This window comes from Drosophila erecta, unplaced genomic scaffold, assembly GCF_003286155.1.
Source record: "Drosophila erecta strain 14021-0224.00,06,07 unplaced genomic scaffold, DereRS2 tig00000000-arrow-pilon, whole genome shotgun sequence".
NCBI classification, from domain to species: Eukaryota; Metazoa; Arthropoda; class Insecta; order Diptera; family Drosophilidae; genus Drosophila; species Drosophila erecta.
The window spans coordinates 18,992,914-19,018,637 of NW_020825194.1; the positions used below are offsets into that span (position 1 = coordinate 18,992,914).

At 45.6% G+C, this 25,724-nt stretch overlaps 6 protein-coding genes across 6 annotated transcripts; 5 read left to right on the top strand and 1 right to left on the bottom strand.

Annotated features, from left to right (window-relative positions):
• Positions 1-423: 423 nt before the first annotated feature.
• LOC6552558 lies at positions 424-1,332 on the bottom strand. Its single transcript, XM_001979860.3, has 2 exons — positions 678-1,332; positions 424-619 (listed from the first exon to the last, which is right to left on the bottom strand). Exons 1-2 carry the CDS (start codon positions 1,202-1,204, stop codon positions 445-447), a joined length of 702 nt encoding a protein of 233 aa, XP_001979896.1. The 5' UTR covers positions 1,205-1,332; the 3' UTR covers positions 424-444.
• Positions 1,333-4,215: 2,883 nt separating this feature from the next.
• Positions 4,216-6,914, top strand: LOC6552557. The gene has a single exon (XM_001979859.3). The coding sequence runs from the start codon at positions 4,310-4,312 to the stop codon at positions 6,893-6,895; it is 2,586 nt and encodes an 861-aa protein (XP_001979895.1). The 5' UTR covers positions 4,216-4,309; the 3' UTR covers positions 6,896-6,914.
• Positions 6,915-7,010: 96 nt separating this feature from the next.
• LOC6552614 lies at positions 7,011-9,739 on the top strand. The gene has a single exon (XM_001979858.3). It carries the CDS (start codon positions 7,182-7,184, stop codon positions 9,714-9,716), a length of 2,535 nt encoding a protein of 844 aa, XP_001979894.1. The 5' UTR covers positions 7,011-7,181; the 3' UTR covers positions 9,717-9,739.
• A 320-nt stretch (positions 9,740-10,059) lies between these two features.
• On the top strand, positions 10,060-10,176 carry LOC113564858. The gene has a single exon (XM_026983878.1). The coding sequence runs from the start codon at positions 10,060-10,062 to the stop codon at positions 10,174-10,176; it is 117 nt and encodes a 38-aa protein (XP_026839679.1).
• Positions 10,177-10,588: 412 nt separating this feature from the next.
• LOC6552613 (protein lifeguard 1) lies at positions 10,589-11,513 on the top strand. Its single transcript, XM_001979857.3, has one exon. It carries the CDS (start codon positions 10,665-10,667, stop codon positions 11,457-11,459), a length of 795 nt encoding a protein of 264 aa, XP_001979893.1. The 5' UTR covers positions 10,589-10,664; the 3' UTR covers positions 11,460-11,513.
• Positions 11,514-12,577: 1,064 nt separating this feature from the next.
• On the top strand, positions 12,578-16,094 carry LOC6552610. The gene is made up of 3 exons (XM_001979854.3): positions 12,578-13,262; positions 13,344-13,593; positions 13,690-16,094. The coding sequence occupies exons 1-3, from the start codon at positions 12,757-12,759 to the stop codon at positions 16,015-16,017; spliced, it is 3,084 nt and encodes a 1,027-aa protein (XP_001979890.1). The 5' UTR covers positions 12,578-12,756; the 3' UTR covers positions 16,018-16,094.
• The last annotated feature ends 9,630 nt before the right edge of the window (positions 16,095-25,724 follow it).

Sequence of the window (25,724 nt, forward strand, 5' to 3'; positions counted from 1 at the left end):
AACTCACTTTCCCTCATGCGCACACATGTGTGTGTCTCGAATTGCAGGACGAAGGAGGTCCTGACAAACAACTGAAGGCAGCCAGGACATTAAAATGAGCAAAATGTGTAATAAAAATCCAACCTGATCCCGTGCCCAAATATTTGCTTATCTACAAATGCCAGAAAAATACCCTAAATTGAAGTCATTTCCAATCAAGCACATTTTCGACAGTCAAAAGAAACGATTTCAATATGGCAAGTTGAAAGCCAAAAGGATCCTTTAAGGCTGTTTGGCCAGCAAACAAGGATTGAATGAGGACAATTCGGACGTGAATTGAACCTTGTGATTTGGGCTAACTTGAGCTGGGTCAGGTATAAATTGTAGAGTACACATATTGCAATTCGGGTGTGTTATAAAATAAAATTTGTACTACACTGATGGTTACGTCAACCTAAATTTTCTCTATTTTGGAGCAGAACCCGATTGAATACTATAGTCCTTCTGTTTTCTCGCCTCGATTTCCAGAGCATCTCGACAGGGATCGCAGCAGCTGGTATTCGCCTGCGATTTGCCGACCACAAAAACTATGTCCTTGGGACTAAGATTCCTATCCAAATTGGGACAGGTTTCGCCCTCCCTGGAAATATGCAAGTGGTCGTAATTACTTAGCACTGTGCAAGGTAATCCCAGCTCACCTGGCATAATCGCCACATTTGATGAACAGCTTGCAAAGGAACTCTAATCCGCCAACTGGTTTCCCCGCCATTTCCAGGGGACAAGTGCTAGTGTACGAGAATGCCTTCATGTCCAGCTTGATTCTGCTGCTTAATCTTTTGGGCAGACTGAGTTTGCCCAAGCCAACAACTTGCTCGTCGTACACCACCTCAAAGTCTATGCCACTTTCTTCGACTTTCTGGGCAAGATTTGGTGGTTCCGCCTGGAAGGTGTGACTGGCATTCGGCTTGAACTCGCTCACATTGGTCCTACTAGCTGTGAGACTGAGGTTGTTGCCCCCAAAGCCGACCTTCACCAGCAGTTTTCTGGGGTCAGTTAGGGCAACGCCCTTTACCTCCAATCGAGTGATAACCAGATCGAAGGAGAAGACCGGCACACTTCTATCGAAAACTGGTTCAGGAGGCACTTCGGGTGCTGGTGCCGACTTGGATGCGAAAACGCTTTTCTTTCCTTTCTTCCCCTTGTCTTTTTTCCCCTTCTTCGGCATTTTTCAGGATGGGCGAGGACCTATGGCACTGCTATGCTCTGGAAACGGGCTTTGATCTAGTCGAACTTTTTTCCGGCTACATAATATTAAGTTAATTGAGTTAAATTGAGAATCTCAAATCCACTCCTACTAAGATGCTACGATTTGAAAACAAGCGAGCTCTCAAAGGTCTCTCCAATTTAGGTAAAGGGTTTTGTTCTCCAACTTTAACTGGCCATAGTAGGGCTTCTTCAATATTTATTCAATGCACTTTGCACTTTGCACCCCGGAGAACAAGCTGCCTCCGCATGCAGAACTCGCAGATTTATTGGCATGAAGAGCTCCACACTGCCACTTTCCATTCCTTGCGTGCTCCTGCTCCTGCTGCTCCTGCTGCTCCTTCTGCTCCTGCTCCAGTGGTGAATGATTCGCCAGCATATTTCAGAAGCGTTTAATGGTGGCGCTCATTTGTCTGCCAGCAGGAGCAGTGCCCCAAGCCGCATCAGCAATGCTGCAGCCAAGTGTCAGTGTGGCAGTGTGCATCTAGCAGCAGCCGCAACCGCCAACGAGCTGGGTATTAGGTGCCAGGCATTAGGTACTTGTGGCGTATACGTAACGTGCCAAAACCAAGAGTGTTCGCTGGAGCAAAACAAGAGGCAAAAACCAAAACACTTGCTTCAACCAATTACTTGTGAGAGTATGTGGATGCCAGCAGAGAATTGGAATTAGTTTTGCCAGCTGCTGGTGAGGAATATCTTTTGTTTTATGGTTTATCCAAAAGGATTTATTATGCTCCTAGTATGTGCCATTTAACCCGGTCAGATGTTCAGGGCTATTCACGTATATTCACAAGCATATTCACATGCAGACTTTCTAATTGGTGGTTTTTTCTAGCAAGGCAAAGTGATTTGCATTTATTTTAAGGCCAGACGTTAATTTGGCTTAGCAATTAAAATGCAAGAGAACAAATATGCAAATTCGGCTTTAGTTATTTTGGTAGTCCATCAAAAGCGATTCAGCGCTTAAATTATGCAATCGAAGGAATTCGTGCATATCGACAGGACTCAACCAATGACAATTGCTGTTAAAATTGTTTTCCAATTGCTTTACTCGACAAAATGGCCAACTAATTAACAAGTCATTAATGCCAGGTTTCGGCCAGAAAAGCCAATTTGGCCACACAAAACTGTTGCCCTGCATTCACACTTCGATTTTCACACGTTCTGTGGCCGAAAATGTTTGTGCAAACTCGGGCCAAATTGTGGAGCCATCAACGAAAAGTTATTAGACATAAACTAAATACTCTTATGGAAGGGGGTTGTGGTACTTAAATTTTCACTGAGTTGTCTGGTGGGTTTGTAAACAACCAAAAGGAATTATGTACTTCCTTAAGTTCCTACGAAGATCGAAATGTGTTTTAAATGCTATATATTTCCTGCTTTTATTAAACTATTTCCTAAGAAAGCTGCATGATTATAGTGAGTGTGCTTCCCTGGCCAGAAATATATAAAATGAATATTGTAGAAGCTTTAAGTTTTAAAAGGCATTACTCATAAAATAATTGAATTTATTGAGACTGGCTATTTGAAAATTGTTTTTAAATGGCAATATATCTACAATGTAGGTTTAAGGACACCTATACGATTTGTTAGCTTAAAACCCAGTTTCTCACCCATGGACTTCTTCCCAGAGTAAATTGGAATGTACACGGGTGTTGTATAATTTATGCACGAGTGGCTTCCACTTGGCCAGCAGCACCGCGTCCAGGAAGGCCAGAAAATAGCACCGAATTTAGTCAGACCCGGGGACCCAATTTGTTATTGTTTGGCTATCGGCGTGAACGCCAACCTGACCCACGGGTATGACCCACCACCTCCTCACCCGCGAAACCCAGTGAACATTTGGCTGCACCAATTTGTATCCAATTAAATCGGCTGGGTTAGTCGGGCGGTTTGCTCGATAAAACGTTTCCATTTTGCGGCTCAGCATTTTTAGCCAAATTCCCCACTGTTCGGCTCAAATGCGCTTATAAACTAGTTTTCGGGTGTAGATGGCGACTGGGGCGACTGGGCGACTGAAACTGCAAGGATAACCGATTTTCGCGTCAACGTAATGCGCGAAATTTAATTAAAATTGAACTTCATTTAGATAAGCATGTGAGCTGATTTGATAAATGGGGCGGCCCGCCTCTGGGGGCGTGTGAGATTTCCCAGGAATCGCGTGCTAAGCGGCTTACGGAAGGTGTAGTGATAAATGGGAGCGGGATTTTCCACGGGGGGCAGCGATTTTCCAGGACCATTGGCCGCTGTGCAGCAACAGGCGAATTTGTGACTGGGGAGTGGCCGGGGTAATTAGAAATCCATTTGGCTCCTTTTCACTGGCCGAGGCAGGTTCGAAATCCCACAGGACTCTTCGGTCAGACTGGAGGTATCTGGAGTTCACAGTCAGAAAAAACTTGTGGACAGCTGCCCCCAGGAGTTCTTTAGAAGTAATGCTATTTAATTTCCAGCGCAAGTTTGTGTCCATATCCACTCTACCGTAAGATGTCGTAGAAATTTAAAAAAATGAAAAAAAGTCCAAAGGCTGTGGTTCTAAACTCCATAACTCAACTTATCTAAATCGGATTTTCTAAATGTTTCTGGCGCAATTCTCTAAAAGCTGCATTTAAATTTAGAAATTAATTTTTTTTTAATTTTTTGCAGTTTTAAGTAAGGTTTTTAAGTATTTTTTTCATTTTATTACTTTTTCCCCAGTTTCTACCGATATTCCAGAAAATGCTGAAATTTCTCGTTTGCACTTTCACTAGCTGAGTAACACTATATAGTAAAAGTCGACTATAGCATTCTATCTTGTTGATAATAATAGTTACAAATAATTGCTCAACTTGTATGCATTTAATAAAAACGCGATATTATTTAAAAGCCCTAGTCTGTAATATTTTTCGTTGTACAAATATTTTCTAAAAATCCCATTTTCAGAGAACTGCTTTGACTTTAAGGTCTATCTATTTTAAGTCTAATGTGCACCACTCTCTTAAACACTTCACACACTCTTTTCACCTTTACACAAATTTTGGTAGAGTTTATACGGAAGTAAGCCACGTTAAACAATACTGCCAGCCTTACAATGGATAGTGGCAACCAAGATGAAGACACGGATTTCTTGTTCGATATTGTGGTCACTAGCTTGGACCTTTACAAGCCAGTCAACGAACCCGAACAATTGGAAGCACAAGTCAAGTTCGGTGGTGCCAATATAAAAATCACGTCCAGTCGAATAAATGTCCGCGAGTTCGAAAACAACAGAGTGACCGAGCTCACCCTCAGTCCATCTGCATTGCGCCAGTCCCTGGAAAGTCAAGGAATGCAGATATCCGCCCGTTACGCAGGCTCATCCCTGGGCAGTAATGTGCTGCTCTTTCCGGACACCTTTATCGATAAAATAAGCCCCACGATGAACGACCTTTTTTTCGAGGATACGATAAATCTAATGCGCCGAGTTGACTGCATTGGCACCATTAGCATTCGACTAGTACTGATCGTGAAGTGCACAAATCTGGACATCATTAAGGAACCGCGAAGATCCAGTTCCCGTCGATCGTCCCGAAAATCCTCTGCAGCGGAGGTGGCTCCCAAAATGGTGCTGCCCAAAGAAAATTGCCAAGGACTGGGACCGACATTTAACGCCCAGGACATCATGTTTGTCATCGGGGATCCCGATCCTTTGCTCAAGATTCCACTAGAGCCGTGCTCGGAACTTGCGTTCGAGGAAGGGGATGTGCGACTGGATCTGGATCTACAGCGCTATAGGAGCTTGGAAAATCGTCGCGTAGTTTATCCAGATGACGACCCCTGTCCCAAGGACAAACCCTCGATTAGTCAACTAAGGCAGCTGATACATCATTACTCAAGGCTCATTGGAGTGGTATCAGATAAAATTAACCAGATGAATGTGCATTCAAGCTCGGTGGATCCCCCATCAGTGGATACCCATGCTCCTAGTTCAAGCACACCCAAGGAGCCAGTAGAAGATCGCAGAATACCAGTTCCTATCAAGGATGATACTGACAACGATATAAATCCCATTCGCTTTTGCCCTTTTTGCTTGTGTTCCATGTCCTGGCTACCGAAATATGCCAACTGCCCCAATTGCAATGCAGCACCGCTACCTGTGCTCCAAGAGCATCACAGCCATAAACTAACTGCGGATGAAATCGTAGAAGAGCTGTTGAAACCAAAACAACATAAGGAATCCGACGAGATTGCCTGTAGGCAGTGCCAAGACCCGATTATACATACCAAGAAATTAAGGAAAAAGAAGAAACCTGGATTGGGTGAACCTACTCAAGTCTCTGAATCTGACTCCGGCGAGGAGTGTCCTCCATGCCGCTGCACTTGTTCCGCCGAAAAGACTTGCGCCCATTGCCGCATTCGCAAAATGTGCGAGGACGTTTTTAATGGCGAGAACGAAAATGCGCAGGAGCAGGAGACGCATATAGAGGTGCCACAACCCTGCAAAGGCGAGGATTTCTGTGTGATCTCAAACCCCAGTGATGACCGTCCTTACCTCTCCAGAGTTTTAAACGAGCTTAAGGATCTGTACCATCTGCACGACACCAAGAAGCTGTTGGATATGCAAAAGCGCTGCGAATCGCAGACTCTACTGCCAATCGAAATTAGACCTTCCATAAGCCTTAAGCATGCCCCCAATGGCTTTGATCCCCACGTTCCCGGTACCTTGAATCGCCAGACAGCGGGACACAAAACCTGTTTGCCGGAAACACACTATGTTCCTCGCCAGCACGGTTGGGATTGGCCACGTTCCTGGCTGGCCAGGAAGTACGGCTGGAGGCCAGGCGCCATTCTTCGAGCAGCTGGTCAAGTGATGCGCTACTTCCTGCTGCACAAGAAGGGTCAGAGGAGATCCGCCAAACAAGATGATCGGGGATGCAGCGGCCATCCAATACTTAATGTATGCAAAAAGGACGGAGTGATCTTAGTTACCCTTCGCGCCCTGGCCACTTCGGATATGAAACAGAGACCCATCACCTTCCGCATTGTGAAGAGCGAACTGGCGGAGGCACTGCGTCAAATCAAGCGTGCGTTGAAAGATCAGGGTTTTAGAAAGTGCACTTGCCACAAATCCCTGATGCTGTGCACCTGCCGCGATGCCTTGGAGAAGTTCGAGCTCAACAAGGCCCTGAAAAAGGAGTGCCAGCGACGAATCATGGAACCCTGTCCCGAGCACTTGGTGCTCACCGACACGAGCATCAGTGACCTCGAGTTTAACCTGGATGTCACGCCGCCAACGGGAACACCTTGGCCGATTAGCAAAGCCCTCCCGAACGTGGTGAGCCATGGCACACAGACTCAGAGGAAAGGGAAACCATCTATAGAGCCCAAGTACCCACTTCCCGATAGTCCCTACTGGAGGGCTTTCGACTGCGCAGCGGCAGACCACTACATGGGCACTGCCTTCGGGGACAATCTGGAGACCGTATTCGAGGATGGCATATTTGGCTATCGAGGAGGAGGACAGCATGGAAGAGCTCCCTGTGGGCGGGATCCGAGGATTTGGGGAAAGCGTACAGGCGCACCAATGCCCATTGGCACCGCTCATGATGCCATCGATCCTTATAGGTTCACCCGAAGTGTTTGGAAGACACTGCCAAGAAATATTATTCGCCAAATGCACACAAATCGCAAATTGTAGGACTACTGTTCATAATAAATATCCCTTTTAATCTGAATGTGACAATTGACTAAGGACAACTTTCTTGGGATTCCAGAACCACTTTTCTGCTTTGAACTTAGCTCTGAGTTTAATGCCATAACATTCAGTCAATTAGGTTCCTACTCCTGTAAAACAAGCACACACATTACTTGCGTTTCCAGTTTATATTTCTACATTTTTAATCGGCGATATTAATAGATGATTCCTCAGAAGAACTGACCTAGGGCATACAAATTCTAAAATACCACAAGTATACAAACACAAAATGGCGGAATCGGCAAACTTTCTTTTCGATTTGGTCATCACCAATCTGAATATTTTTGGCGTGACGATCGAGGAACCCATCAAACTTCTGGTGGAAACCAAGGTGGCTGGAAAATCAGTGAAGGTAACGTCCAGCCGAATCAATGTCGACCAGTTTGTGGCCAACAGGGAGTTGGAGCTCACCATGGAATCTTCGACATTGCGACAAAGTCTGGAGGAGAAGGGCTTATCTTTGTCGGGCGTGTACCAGGGGTCAACTCTGGGCAAGGCTACTGTGAACTTCCCCTTGGAGTTTCTTGACAGGATCAGCCCCACGATGAACGATCTGCTGCACGTGGATACAGTCGATCTGGTTCGTCGAGTTGACGTAGTCGGAACGGTGAGCGTTTTAGTCCGCTTGACCATAAAATGCGAGGAGCACCCAGAGCCGAAGCCCTTAAGGCAAAGCCTTTCCCGGACCAGCAAATCATCGGTGATACTACCGAAGAAGGAGAAAAGCGGACGAGTGAGCTGTGCTAGCCAGGGCCCGACCTTCAATCCTCAGGATGTCATGTTTGTCATCGGCGATCCTGATCCCCTACTCCAAATTCCTTCGGAGCCGTGTTCCGAACTTCCTCCCGAAATAGGAGATGAGCGCCTCAATCTGGACTTGCAGCGCTACAAAAGCGTTGAAAATCGTCGAGCAATCTTCCCAGATGATGATCCCTGTCCCAAGAAGAAACCCTCATTTATGCAGCTCAAGAGGCTCACCGAGGAGTACTCTAATATCATCGACTCGGTGGTCAAGAAGGTCAAGCAAATGGATCTGCCCTCGAGCTCATTGGCTCCCACAGAGCCACCTTCCGATGCGAATGCCCCAAGTCCAGTTTCCACCCAGAAGTCTCTTATTCCTACTCCCATGGAAGCTTGCATACCCGTGCCCGTTAGATCCGACTTGATACATGGCGTGAAACCTACTCGGTTTTGTCCTGTCTGCTTGTGCTCAATGTCCTGGTTGCCAAAATATTCACCATGCCCTCAATGCAATACTAAAGCAGTGCCTATACTCCAGGGACATCCGACCAAGAAAATTACGGCCGAAGAAATTGTGGCAGAGCAACTGGTTAAGCCAAAAGCACCGCCCGGAGTCGAGGACTTTTGTGACCCAGCCTGCGAAAAGGTGCGCCGCAAGATCTGGAACGAGGACGAGTGTCCACCGTGCCGTTGTACGTGCTTCAAGGGAAGAACCTGTGCCCACTGCCGAATCCGCAAGATGTGCGATGACGTGTTTGCCGCCAAGAGTCCACCGAAACCGCCTCGCCGAGTACCAAAACCCCGCTCAAGTGAGGATTTCTGTGTGGTCATGGAATCTGAAGAGGAGGATGATCTTCCCTACCTGGCAAAGGTATTTTCCGAGCTTAAGAATCTCTACCATATCCACGACACCAAGAAGCTGTCGGCCATCAAGGAACGCTGCGCAGCTCAGTCCTTATTCACTATCCGCAGCAGGCGATCCATCAAGGAGCTGACGGAATCGCTATACCCAGGAGATAAAACCCACGACAGGGAAAGCCATCTTCCCAAGGCGGGCCACAAAAGCTGCCTTTCACCCACAAGCATTGTGTCCCGTCGCCATGGCTGGAACTGGACAAAAAGCTGCGAGGCACGGAAAAATGGCTGGCGGCCAGGAGCCATCCTGCGATCCTCCGGCCATGTGATGCGCCACTTCCTGATGCGAAGTAGGGATCAGAATGTGTGTCGAAAAGTGACGGCTGACTACGAGGAGCAGCAGCGATTTGCTCATCCCGTGCTCAACATTTGCAAGCGGAATGGTGAGATATTCGTGACCCTTCGTCCACTGCCCACTTTGGCCATGAAACAGAAGCCCATCACCTTCCGGATCGTGAAGAGCGGCTTGGCAGTGGCACTGCGTCAGATCAAGCGCGCTCTAAAGGATCAGGGCTTCGAGAAGTGCTCCTGCCACCAGTCCCTGATGATGTGCACCTGTCGCGATGCCTTGGAAAAGGTTTACCTGAACAAGGCCCTTGAGAAAGAGTGCCAGAAGCGGCTAATAGAGCCGTGTCCCGACCACTTGGTGCTCACCGACACGAGTGTAAGCGACATGGAGTTCGATCTGGATGTGACTCCGCCAGCGGGAACCCGTAGACCGAAGAGGAAAGCCCTGAGGAACGTGGTGAATCATGGCACCCAGACTGCAAACAAAAAGCCACCAGCTGTAACACCTCCATACCCAGTGACCCACAGCCCGTACTATAGGGACTACGACTGTGCAGCAGGAGATCGATATATGGGCACAGCATTCGGTGACAATATAGAAACCGTTTTCGAGGATGGACTCTATGGATACAGAGGCGGTGGCCAGCATGGCAGACCCGTCGTCTGGAGGCATCCAAAGGTGTGGGGTAAGAAGGCGGGGGCACCACTCCCGATTGGAACCGCTCGAGACGCCGTCGATCCTTATCGGTTCACCAAAACTGTTTGGAGAGGGCTGCCGCGAAAGATAATTCAAAAAATGAGAGCAAAATCAAGGAAATAGCTATTCTTTTATTAAAAGTCAAAATGTCAGAGTGGTGTTTAATTTCGGCGATGCTGCTATGAAAGTGCTTTTGAATTATAAGGGCTTTTCTATGGTGTTTTGTACAATTTTAGTTAATTTTGTTAGTGATAAGAAACCAAATTTTTGCTAGTGCCAATGTGACGCGCGCAAACTTGTTTTCAAAATATTGCTAAAATTCTATTAATACGAGCGTTGGAATTCGACTAAATATGCTAATTAAACAACTGAGGTGAAATAGAAATTATAAACTGGTCGCAATCAAGTGCAAGCGGTAGTATAAAAGCGCCATGCCAACTGTTAGACTGCATTCAAAGTTCCCAAAATGAAGATCTTCGCCGTGTGCTCCTTTTTGCTGCTCATCCTGGCTGCCGTCCAGGCTAATAGTTCTCCAGAGGCAAGGGCCCTTTCTGGAAAGGAGCTTAAGAAGACTGCTGGATAATTAATAATTGGACCATTATCCGGACGAAAGCTTCTCGAATACTGTAATACAATCGATGCTCAATAAAAACTCTGTTTAGCCGCAGCACTTTTTGTATTTATTTGCAGACGGAAAAAGTCTCTTTCGAAAAAGTCTTCTTTAGAACAAATGGAGTAAAATAGAACCTAGGTCGTATTGGTTCTTGTGGTGTGTACACCACTTTTCTCACAAAATATAATTTCGGTGTTAATTTGATAAAAAAAAAGTTAGTTTCTTATTTTATATTATTTCATCGATAGACATTTCTAAAGAAATGAGGGGCTTAAGGGGAGTTATAGGGAATCATTATAGTTAGCAACAAAACCTTTGAACATAATTCCCATTGATTTAGAGTTTCTGAGCAGCAGATGTCACTTCCCTTTGACTCTTCTGCCATTCTGTACTGAAATTACCTATTAAAATTTTTAAGCCAAACAGTAGTTACTTGAAAGTTATAATCCAAGGACACAATGCTGGATGTTGCGCAAGAACCAGTGCAGCAGTATGGAAATCGGAGCCACCAGGCGGAGTGTGTGCCCCTGGGAAAATATCCAGCATACGGATCGGACATCGAACAGGACGACGAGGGCAAGGGCCTGGGGTTCTCCAGCGCCAGCATCCGGCGGGGATTCATCCGGAAGGTGTACCTCATCCTGTTGGCACAACTGATCACCTCCCTGGTCGTCATAGTTGCGCTTACTGTTGATAGGCAGGTGCGCCTGATGGTGGCAGACAGCACCTGGATGTTCCTGGTGGCCATCCTAATAGTGGTCTTCTCTCTGGTGGCTCTGAGCTGCAACGAGGATCTGCGGCGTCAGACACCAGCTAACTTACTCTTCCTAGCTGCCTTCACGATAGCCGAATCCTTTTTGCTGGGCGTGGTAGCCTGCCGATATGCTCCGATGGAGATTTTCATGTCCGTGCTAATCACGGCGTCAGTTTGCCTGGGACTCTCTCTATTTGCCCTGCAGACGCGTTACGACTTCACCGTGCTGGGTGGTATCCTGGTGAGCTGCTTGATAATACTGCTCCTCTTTGGAACCGTGAGCCTCTTAGTGGGCGGACATATGGTCACCACCATCTATGCCTCATTGAGCGCCCTGCTCTTTTCCATTTATTTGGTTCACGATACCCAATTGATGATGGGAGGCAAGCATAGGTACTCCATAAGTCCCGAGGAGTACATATTCGCGGCCCTAAATATTTATATGGATGTTATGAACATATTCCTGGAAATATTGCAGTTACTCGGGGGATCCGATTAGTTCCATAAAATCCCAAAGACACGTATTATCTTAATAAAGCCTTAATAAATCCAATTGTGCAGCATTAGGTATTTAGTTGTCAGTTTACAAACAGTATGGCAAAACCACCCCGACACCTCACTACAATACACTACCTAAAATGTAACAAAAACCCTAAAAGCCTAAATATAGACTTTAAAATTTGTACATTTTTTGTACAAGCAACAGGTGCCATAAATAATAGCCATAAACTTGTTTGCACAAACAAAAGCAGAAATATCAAGAGTGACCAGTGTTTAATTATCGCACCTGTTTACGAGTATGAGCGCTAATTAACGGACAACCTATATCTTGAAACACATTTCGTATAATTTATTCTGGACCCAAAAAATAATACCAAAAAATGGTAAAACAGGTACCTATAAGCGGTTACAATATTAGCTATATAAGAACTTCCAGCACACCAAAGTACATCAAATTTGGAAACGATGAAGTTCTTCGCTCTGTGTGCCTTTCTCCTCATTACTCTGGCTGCCGTCCAGGCCACTCCCGGACGCGGATCCGTGGGACGCGGTGCACCTGTAGGACACGGTGGACCTGTGGGTGCAGGACGTGGTCCAGTTGAAGGACGTGGTCCAGTTGAAGGACGTGGTCCAGTTGGAGGACGTGGTCCAGTTGAAGGACGTGGTCCAGTTGGAGGACGTGGTCCAGTTGGAGGACCTGGTCCAGTTGGAGGACATGGTCCAGTTGCAGGACGTGGTCCAGCACTAGACCATGGTGGTCACGGCCGTTCTGGCTAAACACTTATCTGAATTCTTCAAGGAACCCAATGCAGACCTTGATGGAAAGAAAATAAGTATTTGTTCAACACCTTCAGTGCAGCATATCCTAATAAAATGTTCGATCATTCGAAAACGTATTGTGATTTTAAGATTTGGGGGCACAAGGCCAAAAACGCTCCAAAACCAGTTCGACATTTAGAGGGCTCGCCGCAGACTTTGGGTTGAAAACGTAACTTTCGTTCGAATCGAATAACTGGAAATACTCATTATGCATTCGAAAAAAGAAACGAAACATGCCTTGGATTCTGTCATAAATGTTTGCCAGCCATTTATAATATGAAACTGGTCAGAGTTGGGTTTGTTTTAATATTCAGAACACTGTGTTGCCCGTCTACCTCAGTTTTATTGTAAAGTTTAGTGTAGTAAGTCTATTTGAAAAATCTAAAGTAAAAAAATTCAGTATATTATTGGAACTCGGATGACTAGTTCCTCCACAAGAGAAAGCCCAGACAGACCGTACAAGTTTAGACATCAAGATGGGACCCAAGAAAAAGTCCGTAGCTTTAGCTATTGCAGAACCTAAGCCGGAAGACCAGCCACCTGAAAAGAAAGCCCCGCCGAAGAAAGAGCCCATTCCCATATTCGTATTCGATGTCATAGTCACCCATTTGGAGGCCAACAACACCCAGTTCACGAATCCGGCCAACCTCGAAGTCACTGCAAACTTCCTCAAAAATCCCCTTCTCCTCACAAAGAGTCAGATAAATGTCAGCGATTTTAAGCCCAATGCGGGTCTCTCCCTTCAAAAGGACCCCAAAGAGGTTCGGAAGACTGTAAATGAGTGTGGGATAGCCTTCAGCGTGGTGTACAGCAAGAAGGTGATTGGCTCTGGTCAGGCATCGTTCCCCTCCAGCGTGGTGGACTCAATCGAAAAGGACATGACCGATATCCTTCACTCGGACGTCATTGACTTGGCTGCCGGCGGCGTGGTGACCGGCAAACTGGAGTTCCTTTGCCGGCTGGTCGTCATGTGCATAGCAGAGTAAGTGGATCCAAATGGCCACCTACACGCATATATTTTGCTAAGTATTTCTTTTCATTTTGTATTGGCAAACCCTTTCAGTGAGCCTGAAGCCGAGTGCTCGCGTAACGTGGACAGGAGCATCAATGCACAGGATATTATGTTCGTGATGGGCGAGTCGCAGGTGTGTCCTAGTGCCTGTGAGCCCTGTGAAAATAATTTGGAGGAGGAGGAAGGCGACGAGCGGCTCAGACTGGACCTGGATCGATATCGGAGCCAGGGTGGTGGTATAAAGCCATACAAGATGATGACGGAGAACGGATCTGGAATACCAGCATGTTGCGAACTTAAGGTTACTAAGCATATATATTTTTAAATTGCTGCATTCTTTTCGAATAATTTGCAGCTATTTCCGCCAATTACAATAATTTTATAATTTTGTATTCAGAAAATGGCTATCGAGTACGAGCGGATGATCGATTCCATTACCAAACAGACGGGCATGCCGCCTCCCAAGCCTCCGTGTCGTAATCCCGACGAGGCGAACAACTTTGGCATGAATCCCTGTTGGTGTCAGCCTGAACTTCCTCAGTTTCTTGAGCTGCCCGAGAAACCGGACAAGCCGTGCTTTGTTTACCTGCCCGCCACCCAAGATCACGAGCCGGACTTTTGCGAGAAGAACCTGATGCCGGTTCCCATTGCCGACTGCGATGGCCAGAAGCCGGACATCAAACCCATCCGCTTCTGTCCGGTCTGTCTGACCAATATGTCGTGGCTGCCGAAGTTTGCGGCGTGCCCGAAGTGTGGGATCAAGCCGATGCCCGTGGTGGAGGATAGGCACAAGGTGAAGAAGGTATCGGCGGACCAGATCCTGCTCGAGTACTTGGGCAAAGGACCGTCCACCGTGGAGGACTACTGCCTGGATCCCTGTGAAAAGGCCGAGAAGGAGAGAACCGCCGAGGATGAGTGTCCACCATGTCGCTGCAGCTGCAAGTTCGGCAAAATGTGCGCCCACTGTCGCATCCGAAAGATGTGCGCCGATATATTCAAGAGCGATCAGATAGCACCCAAATGCCCAAAAGTGGAGCCGAAGGAATCGGAGGACTACTGTGTGGTAAACAAGAGCTCCGAGGACTGCAGACCCTATCTGGCCAAAGTTTTCTCCGAGCTGCGCGATCTCTACGATATTAAGGACACCAAAAAGTTGTCCGAACTGGACGAGAACTGTGATCGAGCGGTGCCCAAAACGGAGACGACTGGCAAACCTGAACCAAAGAAGGAGATCCAAGGGCCCAAGAAACCTCCTTACATACCGCCCAACAACAAGGGTCAGATCTCCAGCAGACACAAGCGATGTGTCCTTCAATCGGGATTTGTGCCCCGACAACATGGTTGGGCCTGGAGCAACAGCTGGGAGGCCAAGAAGCTGGGCTGGCGTCCGGGTGCCATCCGCAAGCCCATCAAGAAACTGATGAAGTTCTTCCTGGAGCAACCTGCCCGAGAGAATGCCTTCGCCAAATGCAAGGACACGGAGACGTTGGAGCGGGAAACGGAGCTGGCCTCGCCGGTATTAAATATCTGCAAGAAGAACGGCGAGATCTTCATCACCCTGCGTCCTCTCACTCCCTTGGGTATGCGCCAGAAGCCCATCACTTTCCGGATTGTGAAGAGCGAACTGGCAGTAGCCCTGCGCGAGATCAAGAGAAAGCTGAAGGATAAGGGCTTCCGCAAGTGCACGTGTCACCAAACATTGATGATGTGCCATTGCAGGGAAGCCACCGAAAAGGTACATCTGCAGAGGGCCTTGAACAGGGAGTGCCGACGCCATTGCATTCCGCCAGCTGGCGACCATCTGGTGCTCACAGATACCAGCGAAAGCGACATGGAGTTCGACTTTGATGTCACTCCGCCAGCAGGAACGGAGCAGCCATGCCAGCCGCCTCTGCCAGACACCGTTAACCATGGCACCCAAACATCCAAGAAAGACCAGATGCCGCTTCCTCCAAAGTATCCCATCAAAATTCCTCCATATTACAGAGGTTTCGACTGTGCCGTGGGCGATCGTTACATGGGAACTGCATTCGGATGGCCGGGTGAAATGGTCTTCGAGGATGGCGTCTTTGGGATGCTGGGTGGCGGTCCACATGGCCCCAATCCAATGCCCTGCGGCAGACCTCGAGTGCCAGGAGCTTGGGGAGGTGGCGCGGGAATGGATGGCGGTATTGGAGGTGCCGGAGGACTTGGTGGAGCTGCAGGCGGCGGCGCACGAGGAGGCTTTGGTGGCGGAAGGCTGGGCAGAACCGGTGGACCCGGAGGACCCGGAGGAGCTGGGGGCGGCCCCGGCGGACCTGGAGGTGGTGCCTGGAAGGGCTTTCCTAGCGCTGCCGTTGGAAAAGCCCAAGGCGAAGGCAAAGGAAAGGGGGAAAAATCTGAGCCTATACCAGTACGCTATCCAAAGAGATTCCTCAAGCCCGCCGAGGAAGCAGCTAAGGCGGCCAAGCAGGCGGAGAAGGACGCTGTGGACGCGAAGAAGAAGGGCATTAATATGATCAAGTATCTGCAGAAGAAGGGCACTCTCGTCCGCCCCTGGAATCCGCAGGAGGGCAAGGACAAGAGACCTAAACGACCCAAAGGTGGATTTGTCGGCGCCGATGGTCTAAAAGACCATGAAAGGAAGCGCAAAATGCTCCTGGCCGTTCCACCAATACCAATCACTGAGATGCCCCGCCGAGGAAAAGGACCTTGTGATCCCTATCGCATGGAAATTATCTACTGAATGGTCTTCATTGTCTGCATTCACTCCAATGTCGCGAAAAATTCGAATGTGATATGCCTCGCATTTTTTTAATATACCTAACAAATTTTATTTGAACGTTTTCTTTTGCGCTGAAATGGATAAGCCATTCCTTTTATACAAATATTGCATTTTTCCCGAATGTAAATAATGCTCCATTTAATGTCCAGATGCAGGAGACGACACTTGCCTGCTAATGCTGTGAAAATCCGAAAGGCATTATCAAATTTTATGTTATGGCATAAGATGCCATAAAGCCGTGCTCTCGTATATTATACATGAAATATGGCAATTTCAATTAGTTTTTAGTGCCGCCGACATACAGACACAAACTGGGGATTAGATTTTGTAAGCCCAACAGCTTGTTTGCGTTATTATAACAGCATTTCGGACTGCCATTCCCACTCGAAACGACATCGGAATGGGGCTGCGTTTGTGGAGTCGAGTGGAGCTAAGATGGAAAATGTTGTCTGTGCAGTTAATTAAATGGCAGGCACGCACAGGGGGTTATGGCAAAATTTTTGGGCTACTCCATAGCGATTTCAGATTTCAGATTTCAGCCGAAGCCCACACACACGCACACTAAATAATAGTAAATTAATGGGAAATGCTAATATATGCTAAATACGTAAGCTGATTAGCAGGAAACGCATCATATCCATCCGTACATCGCATGGTGCAGACAAGCTCATATATTGAGCTAATAAGTAGCCATGTCAACCTGTCTAAAGCGCCCAATGGAATTCGGAAAGTTTAGAAATTAGTCCATATTTTACTATCATAAAATGTAGCTATAATTATTTCGTGCAGTGCCATTACTGACAGCATTACTACATTTCCCTCTGGAACAACGAATCTCTGGGCTGAAATATTCACCCGCTAACCCAAGGGATTCAAATTGAGCCAATTTATTACGCCTTTCGCAAAGGTTTCAAATTTACACAGGGAGTACACGAAAATTTATAATTATACATACAAATTAGGCCAATTAAGTGGGGAAAGGAAAAATGCGAAAAAGTTCATTTTCAGCATGAAATATTTCGGCACGTAAATTGGGCAAAGAAAAAGATATCTTACCTGTGCAAAAGGGAACAAATAATTGTATATGAAAGTGGAAGAAAGGGGCTAAGTGCATTAGTCTCAACCGGGGGAATACTTACATATATATATTTAAATATAGACACCCATAGACACCGTTTTGAGTAAAAAAATGTCTCTCATTAACAAATTTAAAGTGGGCAGCTTAATTTGCAACAATGTTTCTGGGCAAACATAAACCAAATAAAAGGCTTGATAAATCACGCCAAGAATTTCTGATTGGGCCCGGTTTTTAGCCATGGAAATATTTCATAGGCCACTTAGCAGGTGGCGGGACCGCATTTATTTTTGCCACTTTGCAGATAAGCTGGGAAATATTTCGAAATTGTGACACTCCAGCGAAATATGTGGGCGATGGGATGGGTGGATGATTATAGTATCGCAATTATGTTTTGAGAGGGGCAGAGAGTCCTGCATAATTCAGTGGACCAGAAGGGTCGATATTTTCGGGGCAAAACCCTCGTTGAATATTTTATATAATGGGATTTTTAATTCGACGCTTTAAAGTCAACATGGCGATGGAGGGTAGACGCAAAGGTAAACGCATTTTGGCACTCCATAAATCAAAAAATTCAAGTGCCGCGCGGCTGGCGAACAGTTGGTACCCTGGTGCCCTGGTCCAGGGCCAAAATGGGCACAAATATTTATTCAGGCCGTTGCTGGCCAGGTCGTAATACTGCCACTCCTCGCAGGATTGCAGGACATCCAGGACACACCCTCGGTGTAACGTCATGTCGGTGGCCATTCGGTGTGGCAGCTTACATCCGTTTCCGTCAGCACAAATAAAGGTTTTATCAGACGTGGAAAACTGCGTCCAAGGCATTCCTGCGGACTCGGCCACGTTAAGAAATGTTGTGCCATAAAACGGACCAAAGTACTGCCAAGTTGAAGACCTCTTTTTTGGAGGGGCTGTCCGAGACACTTTATCATCATTTGTCAATTAGTTGCACTACCTTTGTCAGGGGAAAAGGCCGTCTAAGGAAGTCTGGCCGCTGGGCAAGTCCATTAGCAGAGCCAAGTTATTTGCTGCATAATTCATAATAATTATGCCAGCAGATTTGTGATGCCCCCAAAAACTTTTCAGCTGCTCAAATTAAGCAGCGTCTTTTTGTGAATACTCGTACAATTTCTTGCGAAACTTCCACTTGCTCCTGGCGCTTTTTGCAATTTTCGGACCATCTGTGCGAATTTTAGATTCGTTTCCAGCAAAGGCTGCTGTCAAAGGAAGTTGGAACTGGGGGATGGTGATGGCGGCCCACCGGCTGCTCCTTCAGTTGACCTGCCATAAGCTGCCATAATGCCAAAATACCAGATGTGCCTCCACTGCAAATTGGGTTTTAATGAATATTCGATTGCAGCCATTTAATTGCCACATGGAGAAGTCAAGTCGGGCGACTCGACACGCTTGCATGCAACCAGGCACGCGATTCCACATTTGCCATTTACTGCTCGTTCCGCTGCCGCGCAGCCGTTGCTCTAATTAATGCAGAAATCCGCCTGCGACAACGCTGCGTATGAGCAACGTACAGCCAAACGGCGACTTGGAGGCGTAACCGGAGTACTCCGTGCGTTGCGAGTGTGGGTGTTGCTGTGTGGGTGTTCATCCGGCTGCACCACAGCAAAAAAATGAGTTAAGGTTTTCAAATGTACATTTTCTTTGATCAAAGCTCTCTATTTAATTCTACTTAGCGCGTAAGCTCGCTTTTTTACCACAAAACTTGCGCGAAATATTTAATTAATAATAAGATTGATTAATGTTGAAATAATATTTTTATTAAATATTTTCTTAATTATAAAAACTGTTTTCTTCAAATTTTGTTCATAATTGATATTGCAATTTTTCAGTAATGCTGCAATGATTTTTGCAGTGTGGCCTACATTGGGCGAACTTGCAGCCAGACTGCCAAAATAACAAAAACAAAAAGAAACCGAAACTGAAACAAACATTTTGTTACCAGCAGCTTTACGATTCCATTAAAGGCTAAAAGGAAATGTCAGCCAGAAAAAGGGCATCAACTTCAAAAGTTCTGGGGTATTTTGGCCAGTACCCCGCACTTGAGATATTTGTGTGGCTTAGTTGCCACAAAACTTCGTGCAACAAACGGCAACTTCATAAGCAAAAAAGGGAGTTTTATTAAAGCAGGAAAGGTATTCCTTGTTCAATGATATTTTTCATCGCTGTCCACATTCCGGCTTAATATGTACGGTTACTTTGGCTTATGATACTACAATCCGGTTAGTCAAAAACTTGTGTGTCCCGATAATATCCTAAAACAAAACTTTCTTGTTATGAGCAATCCCGGGCGCAATCCAGAAAGTACGAAGACACAACGACCCCCAAGTGCAATAAAAGATTTATTCATGCATGCATGTGAACCTATGCGCGGAAATTTCGCTTATTTTTGCGAAACTCAAAAGCCCAAATAATATAAAAATAAATCCCAAAAGCAATTGCCTGCACTGCTGTATTCGGAATTTTTCGCAAGTTTGAAAGAATTCCCAAAGATAGCAGGTGAGGGAAAATAATATAAAATTCACGTACGTCTTTTTTCACAACAAAGTAATCATGCCAACTAAAATATTAATTTATGGAAATTTGGAATATCCTATTGCATTCTTGGAATATATACATATCAATTTATTTGGAAAGTTTGTACAGTTAAGCACTTAAGCTAAGCGTTTGGTAATCGAAACGTTTTTTGTGTATCTCAACCTACAATATAATCCCCTTTGCAAGAACGAAAACCAATTTATTTAAAGTAATAAACTAAATAATCCCTGAAAGCTTTTTTCGCCCAAACAAAAAATAATTTCGCATCAGTGTGAAGTGGAGTGTGCAATGTGTTGTTGATTGATTTACAATTTGCCCCATCTATTTTCATTTCCTTTTTCGGCCCCAGGCCCCAGGGATCAGCATTTGTCATCAGTTTGTAGCAATAAAGGATTAAATGAATAGTAAAATGAACCACAAAAACAAAAGACCCAAACGCAAAACACAAGAAGCAAAACCAGCGAGCACCGCAATGCCATTTGGTTGCATTTTTGTGGGCATTTAAAGTTGTAATCGTAGTGCCACAGAGCAATTAAAAGTATAGGAGATGTCGAACAGAGAGCGCCAGAAGGCAGCTGCAAAATGAATTTCAATTAAACGGAAACATCGCCTCCCCAAAAAATAGCCAAAGAAAGTTCGAATTCAATTAAACAATAGTTTCGCTCAAACATAAATTGCCCAAATTCCTGCCACTTATGTGGGGCCAAGAGTGTGGCAAACTTGGCCAAAACTGCATAAGGAGCAGACAAGGAGCAGCTGTTCGTCCTGTCACTGACTGATTGTCCTACGTCTCCGGAGTCGGGATGCTGATGAGCCATTGGCCATGAACTTTATGGACATTTTGCGGTTAAACTTCGCCACTTTCACCTCCGACCCCTCTGTGTGTCTCTGTGTGCTTGTGTTTATTGGCAAATATTTTTGCTAGCTGAAAAAATATTTGCGCTCCAGTTCGAGCAGCAGTCTAGCTGAAAATTGTGAACTACAGCAGCCGGCGGCGAGCAGAATGTGCAGCATATTAAGCACTTTCCCCACACACATCCAAGCATCCACACACTTTCCCAGCTGATTCTGGATGGAGTCATTGAACCGAAGAGGGCATTAAGCTGCCCATTTGCATCACACAGATGCCGACAACCGAGGAGCCATGAGAATTCAATATGCAAATGGTCGCCAGCCACACAAAAATATCCTGTATCAGCTTGGCTGAAAGGTGTCGGGCTGCTCAAAACGTACAAAGGATTCACTGGCTCCAAAACGGAGTTGGCACATATCAAAGGACACCATTTCAAATGCAACAGCAAGCTGGCTGAAGTTTAAAACAGATATATTTCACACAAAAAATCCTCAGTAGGATGGAAATCTCTTTAAAATGCAATAGATGGAAATGGTTCCATAATAATATTTGTATCATTCCCAAGTTCAGAGGGAAAGTAATTTCTTCTTGATATGTAGAATAATGATATGATAGCTTAGATCATAATTAAGTTCCCAAAGTCAACTCTCAACTTTTAGAAACAACTCTTGAGAAACTTCCAGCTCTTAAGGAACCTGACAGGAACAAGGAACTCAGCCGCGAATGTTCTCCGAAATATAAATTAATTGTGGCCCGAAGAAGAACGCCAGCTGACTGCATCTGAAATAAGGCCAACGATTCTGGTGCAGTGAAGTTTCTTGCCCTCAGCAAATTGTAAATTTTAATGACCCCGTTAAAGGGTTGAGTGGGTTGAGTGGGTTAAGGAGGCAGAGTGGGCGGGGTGGGCGGAACTGCTACCCCGCAGCCGAGCACAAAAATAACTCAACAATGACAAACAAGGAGAAAATAAAAATGGCATAAAATGAAAATATTCCGTAATAATGCATAAAATAAAGGAAATGGGGCTCTGTCGAGAAGAATCGAGTTCTCTGCGCACGAAAATTCACACGCAGCGTTGGTTATTGTGCCATATGAAAATAGATGTGCTGGTGTTGGTGTGAATCTGTGTGTCTGGACTCACACACACACAGAGAGCACTTCTTGTCCTGTTTTCGTTGAGGGTTTTTTGCCACCATTCCCAACCTCATCATCAAACGGACTGGCTGCAACACACTTTTATCAACTTTAAATCCGCAAAATGAGATTTCTTGTGGATTTGCATAGATTAAACTGCAATGTCCCTCCTCCAAATAAGTAAATTCAGTATATATGGCATAATATTTTGTTGCTGGTCAGTGCTTTTTCGCAGTTCGTTGTTGGTTTTTCATGGGTTGTTTGGCATTTGTTGAGCCAGAATCACTGGCTCGTGGTCCATTTCATTTTTCTTCCTTTTCTGGGCTATTCCTGTACTTTCGACTAGCGTTTAGCTCTTGGTCCTTTATCATCGATTTTGCGGTTCAACTACGCTTTTTGCTCATTCCCTAGCCACGCAGAACAAAATCAGTGTGCTATTGTCAAATGGTTTTTTCAACATAACATTAGCCTTTTAAATAAATGATGCGCATTTCTTAAAAATAACTACAGAGTGATTACACTTTAAAGTAAGAAAATCTCAAGAGAACGAACCCAAGCAATAACGATCGTATTTTCTCAAGAGGAACAGTAGACAAAAGACCTTATCAGAGTATTCAGAATGAAAGGTAAAAATGCTTGGTCGCCTTTTTTCCTGTACATTGCCTTCTTTAGTTAGCTTTCCTATTTTTTCGGTGTGGGTTTTCGTGCCCAACAAGGAAAAGTTTGTGTCGCTCGAAAACTCATTTAAAGTTCTAAAAGTGTTGATAGATGTCTGCCAGCCACGCCCAGTCTTGAAAGTGGCTACCGCCCATTTTTCCCTTTGTTCTGGCTGATATTTTGGCAGAGGCTGTTTTCATTAACCAGGCTATTTCAAGGGAAAATCTGGCGACACGTGACGCACTTCACCTTTTGGCCTTAACTACCCCCACCACCTGCAAAGAACTGAAAATATATATAAAAAAACAGACAAACAAGCAAACTTGTTGATAGTTGTTCGACACAAGCTTAGGGCTTCAAAAGAGGGAAGGGCGGTGCTCAACTCTAAAACGCAACACGTGTCGTGCCCACAGCGAAATTCTACAGGATCCTGTGGCCTGGCCAGGACTAAATGGCATTTTGATTGATGTGTGGCACAAACTGCTCCGAGTTTAGGGTCAATTGAGAGAGCCCACATACGTGTGCACATCTAGCCCCACTTTTCCGACCGAATGTCAAGTTAATTTCTGTCAAGGATTTGCCTAATTTTGTCCCCTTAAATATTCACCGAAAGCGGCAGACGGGCCGTATAAAAGGCTTTTTATGTTCATCATTTCGAATCGAGTTGGGTACCAAAAGCCCGGCTTTAGTGGCCACAGAGCACTACGAACTACGTCAAAACGGCGGGGCCAGGTAATCAGAAAATGCCAAGTGCAGTCCCCACTCGGTTTTCATTTCGGCCACTCCAGCTCACAAAGGAGCCGAAAGTACTGAGCGCAGCTTTTCGCTTTCATCCAATCTGGGGGTAAAAAACGCAAACCACGAAGGCTCTCCAATTTTGCTGAATTCTCAACGCTTTCAAGGCGCAGAAGCGAGAGAGGGATGGGTAGGGCGTAGGGGTAGTTGGGGGAAAGTTGGGTAGTTGGGGGCGGTGGGCACCACCTGTTGTTGTAGTTGTCGTAGTTGTTGCCTCCTAATCCACAGACCAGGCAAGATCAAGCCATAAACTGTTGACCCGCCCAGCGGAAAGTGGCTTAAAGTCCGCACTCAGTGGTCATAGTTGTTTGAAGTTTAGCTTATGCATGACGGTATTTTCTTAGGGCTTAATGCTGCTATCGATTTAGCCAAATGTATTAGTGTGCAGTACGATTTGGCAATAAGATTAGTTGCACATAGGCCCACAAATACACGGCATACTTTGCGGCATTGATGGGATTATGCACTCCACTGCCTCAACGTCGGGAATCAGCAAATCAAATTGTGCAGCAGCGATTGATCCGATTATTTATGTTTCAGTTCATAAATCACGTACATTACAGCACAACAGGTGCCAAGCGCCTCCCACCTCCCCCCTGCGCCGCCCCCAAATGCGAATTGTCAATTAAGTTATTAGTTGGCGCAATAAAACTGTCAGGAACGTAACAGCATTAACATAAAGCTCACACAAATTAGATGCTGTCATGGAAACTTTTGCAATAAATGTATCTGCAGAAGTGTGTGCACGACTGGCGGAAGTTCCGGTCCCAAAAGTCACGGTACACACATATTTATTACATAGCATATGCGAGTATGCGGGCAGCTGTAGGTCGGTCAAACAAATCAAGTGAACTCGGAGCAGCTGCTGTGTACCAGGGGTATACATTTAATTAACAATTGACAGTCGGCTGACAGTTGGCCGGGCACCAGAACCAGCAGGAACCCAGGTCACAGGACTCGGATCCTGATAAGGATAACATTGGTGCTGTGCGGTTTCTGCACTCGAACTGGGGAAACGACTCGATTGAGCGAAAACAAATGCCCAATTGAAGCTGAGATTCAATCGGATATGTATATGTATAGTTTCCACTTTATAGTGGCAAGCAAATGATAATAAAAACACCAAACGGAGTAGCTAAAGTAGGGGAAGTGCTGGCCAGTGATAATTAATTTAGTTTGTGGTAACATTCTAGCTTATACTGAGAAAGTAATCCATTAATTTGAATATCCTTAAGTAGGACAAACAAACACTTTTCTGGCTCGAGACTCACTGGAGCAACTAGTTCGACAAAGGGACAACTCTGGAAAGGTCATGGTGCGCTTGACGAGATTTGACCCCCAAACTTTACGGTCGGCCATCAATAAAAGTTGACAGCCACATCGCCTGAGAGTCCGAACCCGAATGCGAATGCGAAACCGAATCGAAGGGTCCTTATCTTATCCTTGTTGTGTTCGGGCGACCGTGACCATGATCCTTGGCTACAGAAAAGTTTGCTTTGTAGCGTTTTATTCGCATGGCTTTGCATTTGTTTTTCGTGATCCAGCCGTATTTGTGCTCTTGTGCTGGTGTTGCTGTTTGGATGTGTGGACAGTTTTGTTTCCTGTCAATGCTTTTGTCACTTCGCACAGGACACTCGCCCACATTCATCGGGGAGCAGAAGGGCGCCCGCAGCTTTGTCGTCACGTCTGTGGTTTATGTACACATTTCCCGCTCGCCGGCATGAAAAGTGGAAAAGCATCCCAAACTAACTGTGATTCATGTAAAACATGCGGCTCTCACAAATACAGTCGCTCATGTGTAATGCCAAAATGCCAAAATGGGAGTCATGGGGACTTTCCGCCCCACCCAACAACGCCCCATTCAGTGGCAACTGGCGTAAAGGCAACACTCGCCGAAAAGTTAACGCTCATGAGCAACATGCACAGGGTTTTATTTCCACTTTTGTTTCAGTTTTTAAGCCTCGTAAACAGTTAGGGTATACGGTATCGTCAAATGTACGAAACAGGCACTATAAAATAATGTCCTATACTGGCACACTTAATGTTTGACATCAACGTTGAAAGTCAACGAAAAGTTCAAAGTTTGAACACAGCTTTGACTTTACCAACTTAGATAAATATACTAATATTTAACTAATAAAGGGTATTCGACCCACTCGCAGTCGGACTTCTTTTTAAAGCTTTCTCCAACTTTTTCGCATATGCTAAGCCAAAGAGACAGGGGGGAAATGGAGAAACTATTATGAGTATTAAATTTAGGAAATGTTGCAAGTGCGTTAATGAGTTTTTTGTTCTCGCTTGTCAGACGGTCGGAATGTAATTAGACGCCCATAGAAAAGGCGCCCCCATTTCGTTGCCATTAATCACATAACTTACCATCTGACAGACAGGCGGTCAGAAGGACACAACGACCAAAGGACCAAAGGACTAAGGACAATTGGACAAAATGACAGCAAAACAGGCCACGTTCAACTTGACAGAGATTAACATGGAAAGGATTAACAATATAGTTGTCCGTCTAACTGGTATGTTTACTTCCAATTAAAGCTGAAGAGGGAAACTTACGAATAGAATTTACACAAGTTGGGTAAATTTCAGTTG

What these genes read in the sequence shown, in the direction of transcription:
- LOC113564858 (XM_026983878.1), top strand. Translation starts at nt 10,060, where the DNA reads ATGAAGATCTTCGCCGTGTGCTCCTTTTTGCTGCTCATCCTGGCTGCC.
- LOC6552557 (XM_001979859.3), top strand. Translation starts at nt 4,310, where the DNA reads ATGGATAGTGGCAACCAAGATGAAGACACGGATTTCTTGTTCGATATT.
- LOC6552614 (XM_001979858.3), top strand. Translation starts at nt 7,182, where the DNA reads ATGGCGGAATCGGCAAACTTTCTTTTCGATTTGGTCATCACCAATCTG.
- LOC6552558 (XM_001979860.3), bottom strand. Translation starts at nt 1,204, where the DNA reads ATGCCGAAGAAGGGGAAAAAAGACAAGGGGAAGAAAGGAAAGAAAAGC. An exon ending in AAATGTGGCGATTATGCCAG is followed by an intron (nt 620 to 677) that starts GTGAGCTGGGAT and finishes GCATATTTCCAG; the next exon opens with GGAGGGCGAAACCTGTCCCA.
- LOC6552610 (XM_001979854.3), top strand. Translation starts at nt 12,757, where the DNA reads ATGGGACCCAAGAAAAAGTCCGTAGCTTTAGCTATTGCAGAACCTAAG. An exon ending in GTCGTCATGTGCATAGCAGA is followed by an intron (nt 13,263 to 13,343) that starts GTAAGTGGATCC and finishes AAACCCTTTCAG; the next exon opens with TGAGCCTGAAGCCGAGTGCT. An exon ending in CAGCATGTTGCGAACTTAAG is followed by an intron (nt 13,594 to 13,689) that starts GTTACTAAGCAT and finishes TTTTGTATTCAG; the next exon opens with AAAATGGCTATCGAGTACGA.
- LOC6552613 (XM_001979857.3), top strand. Translation starts at nt 10,665, where the DNA reads ATGCTGGATGTTGCGCAAGAACCAGTGCAGCAGTATGGAAATCGGAGC.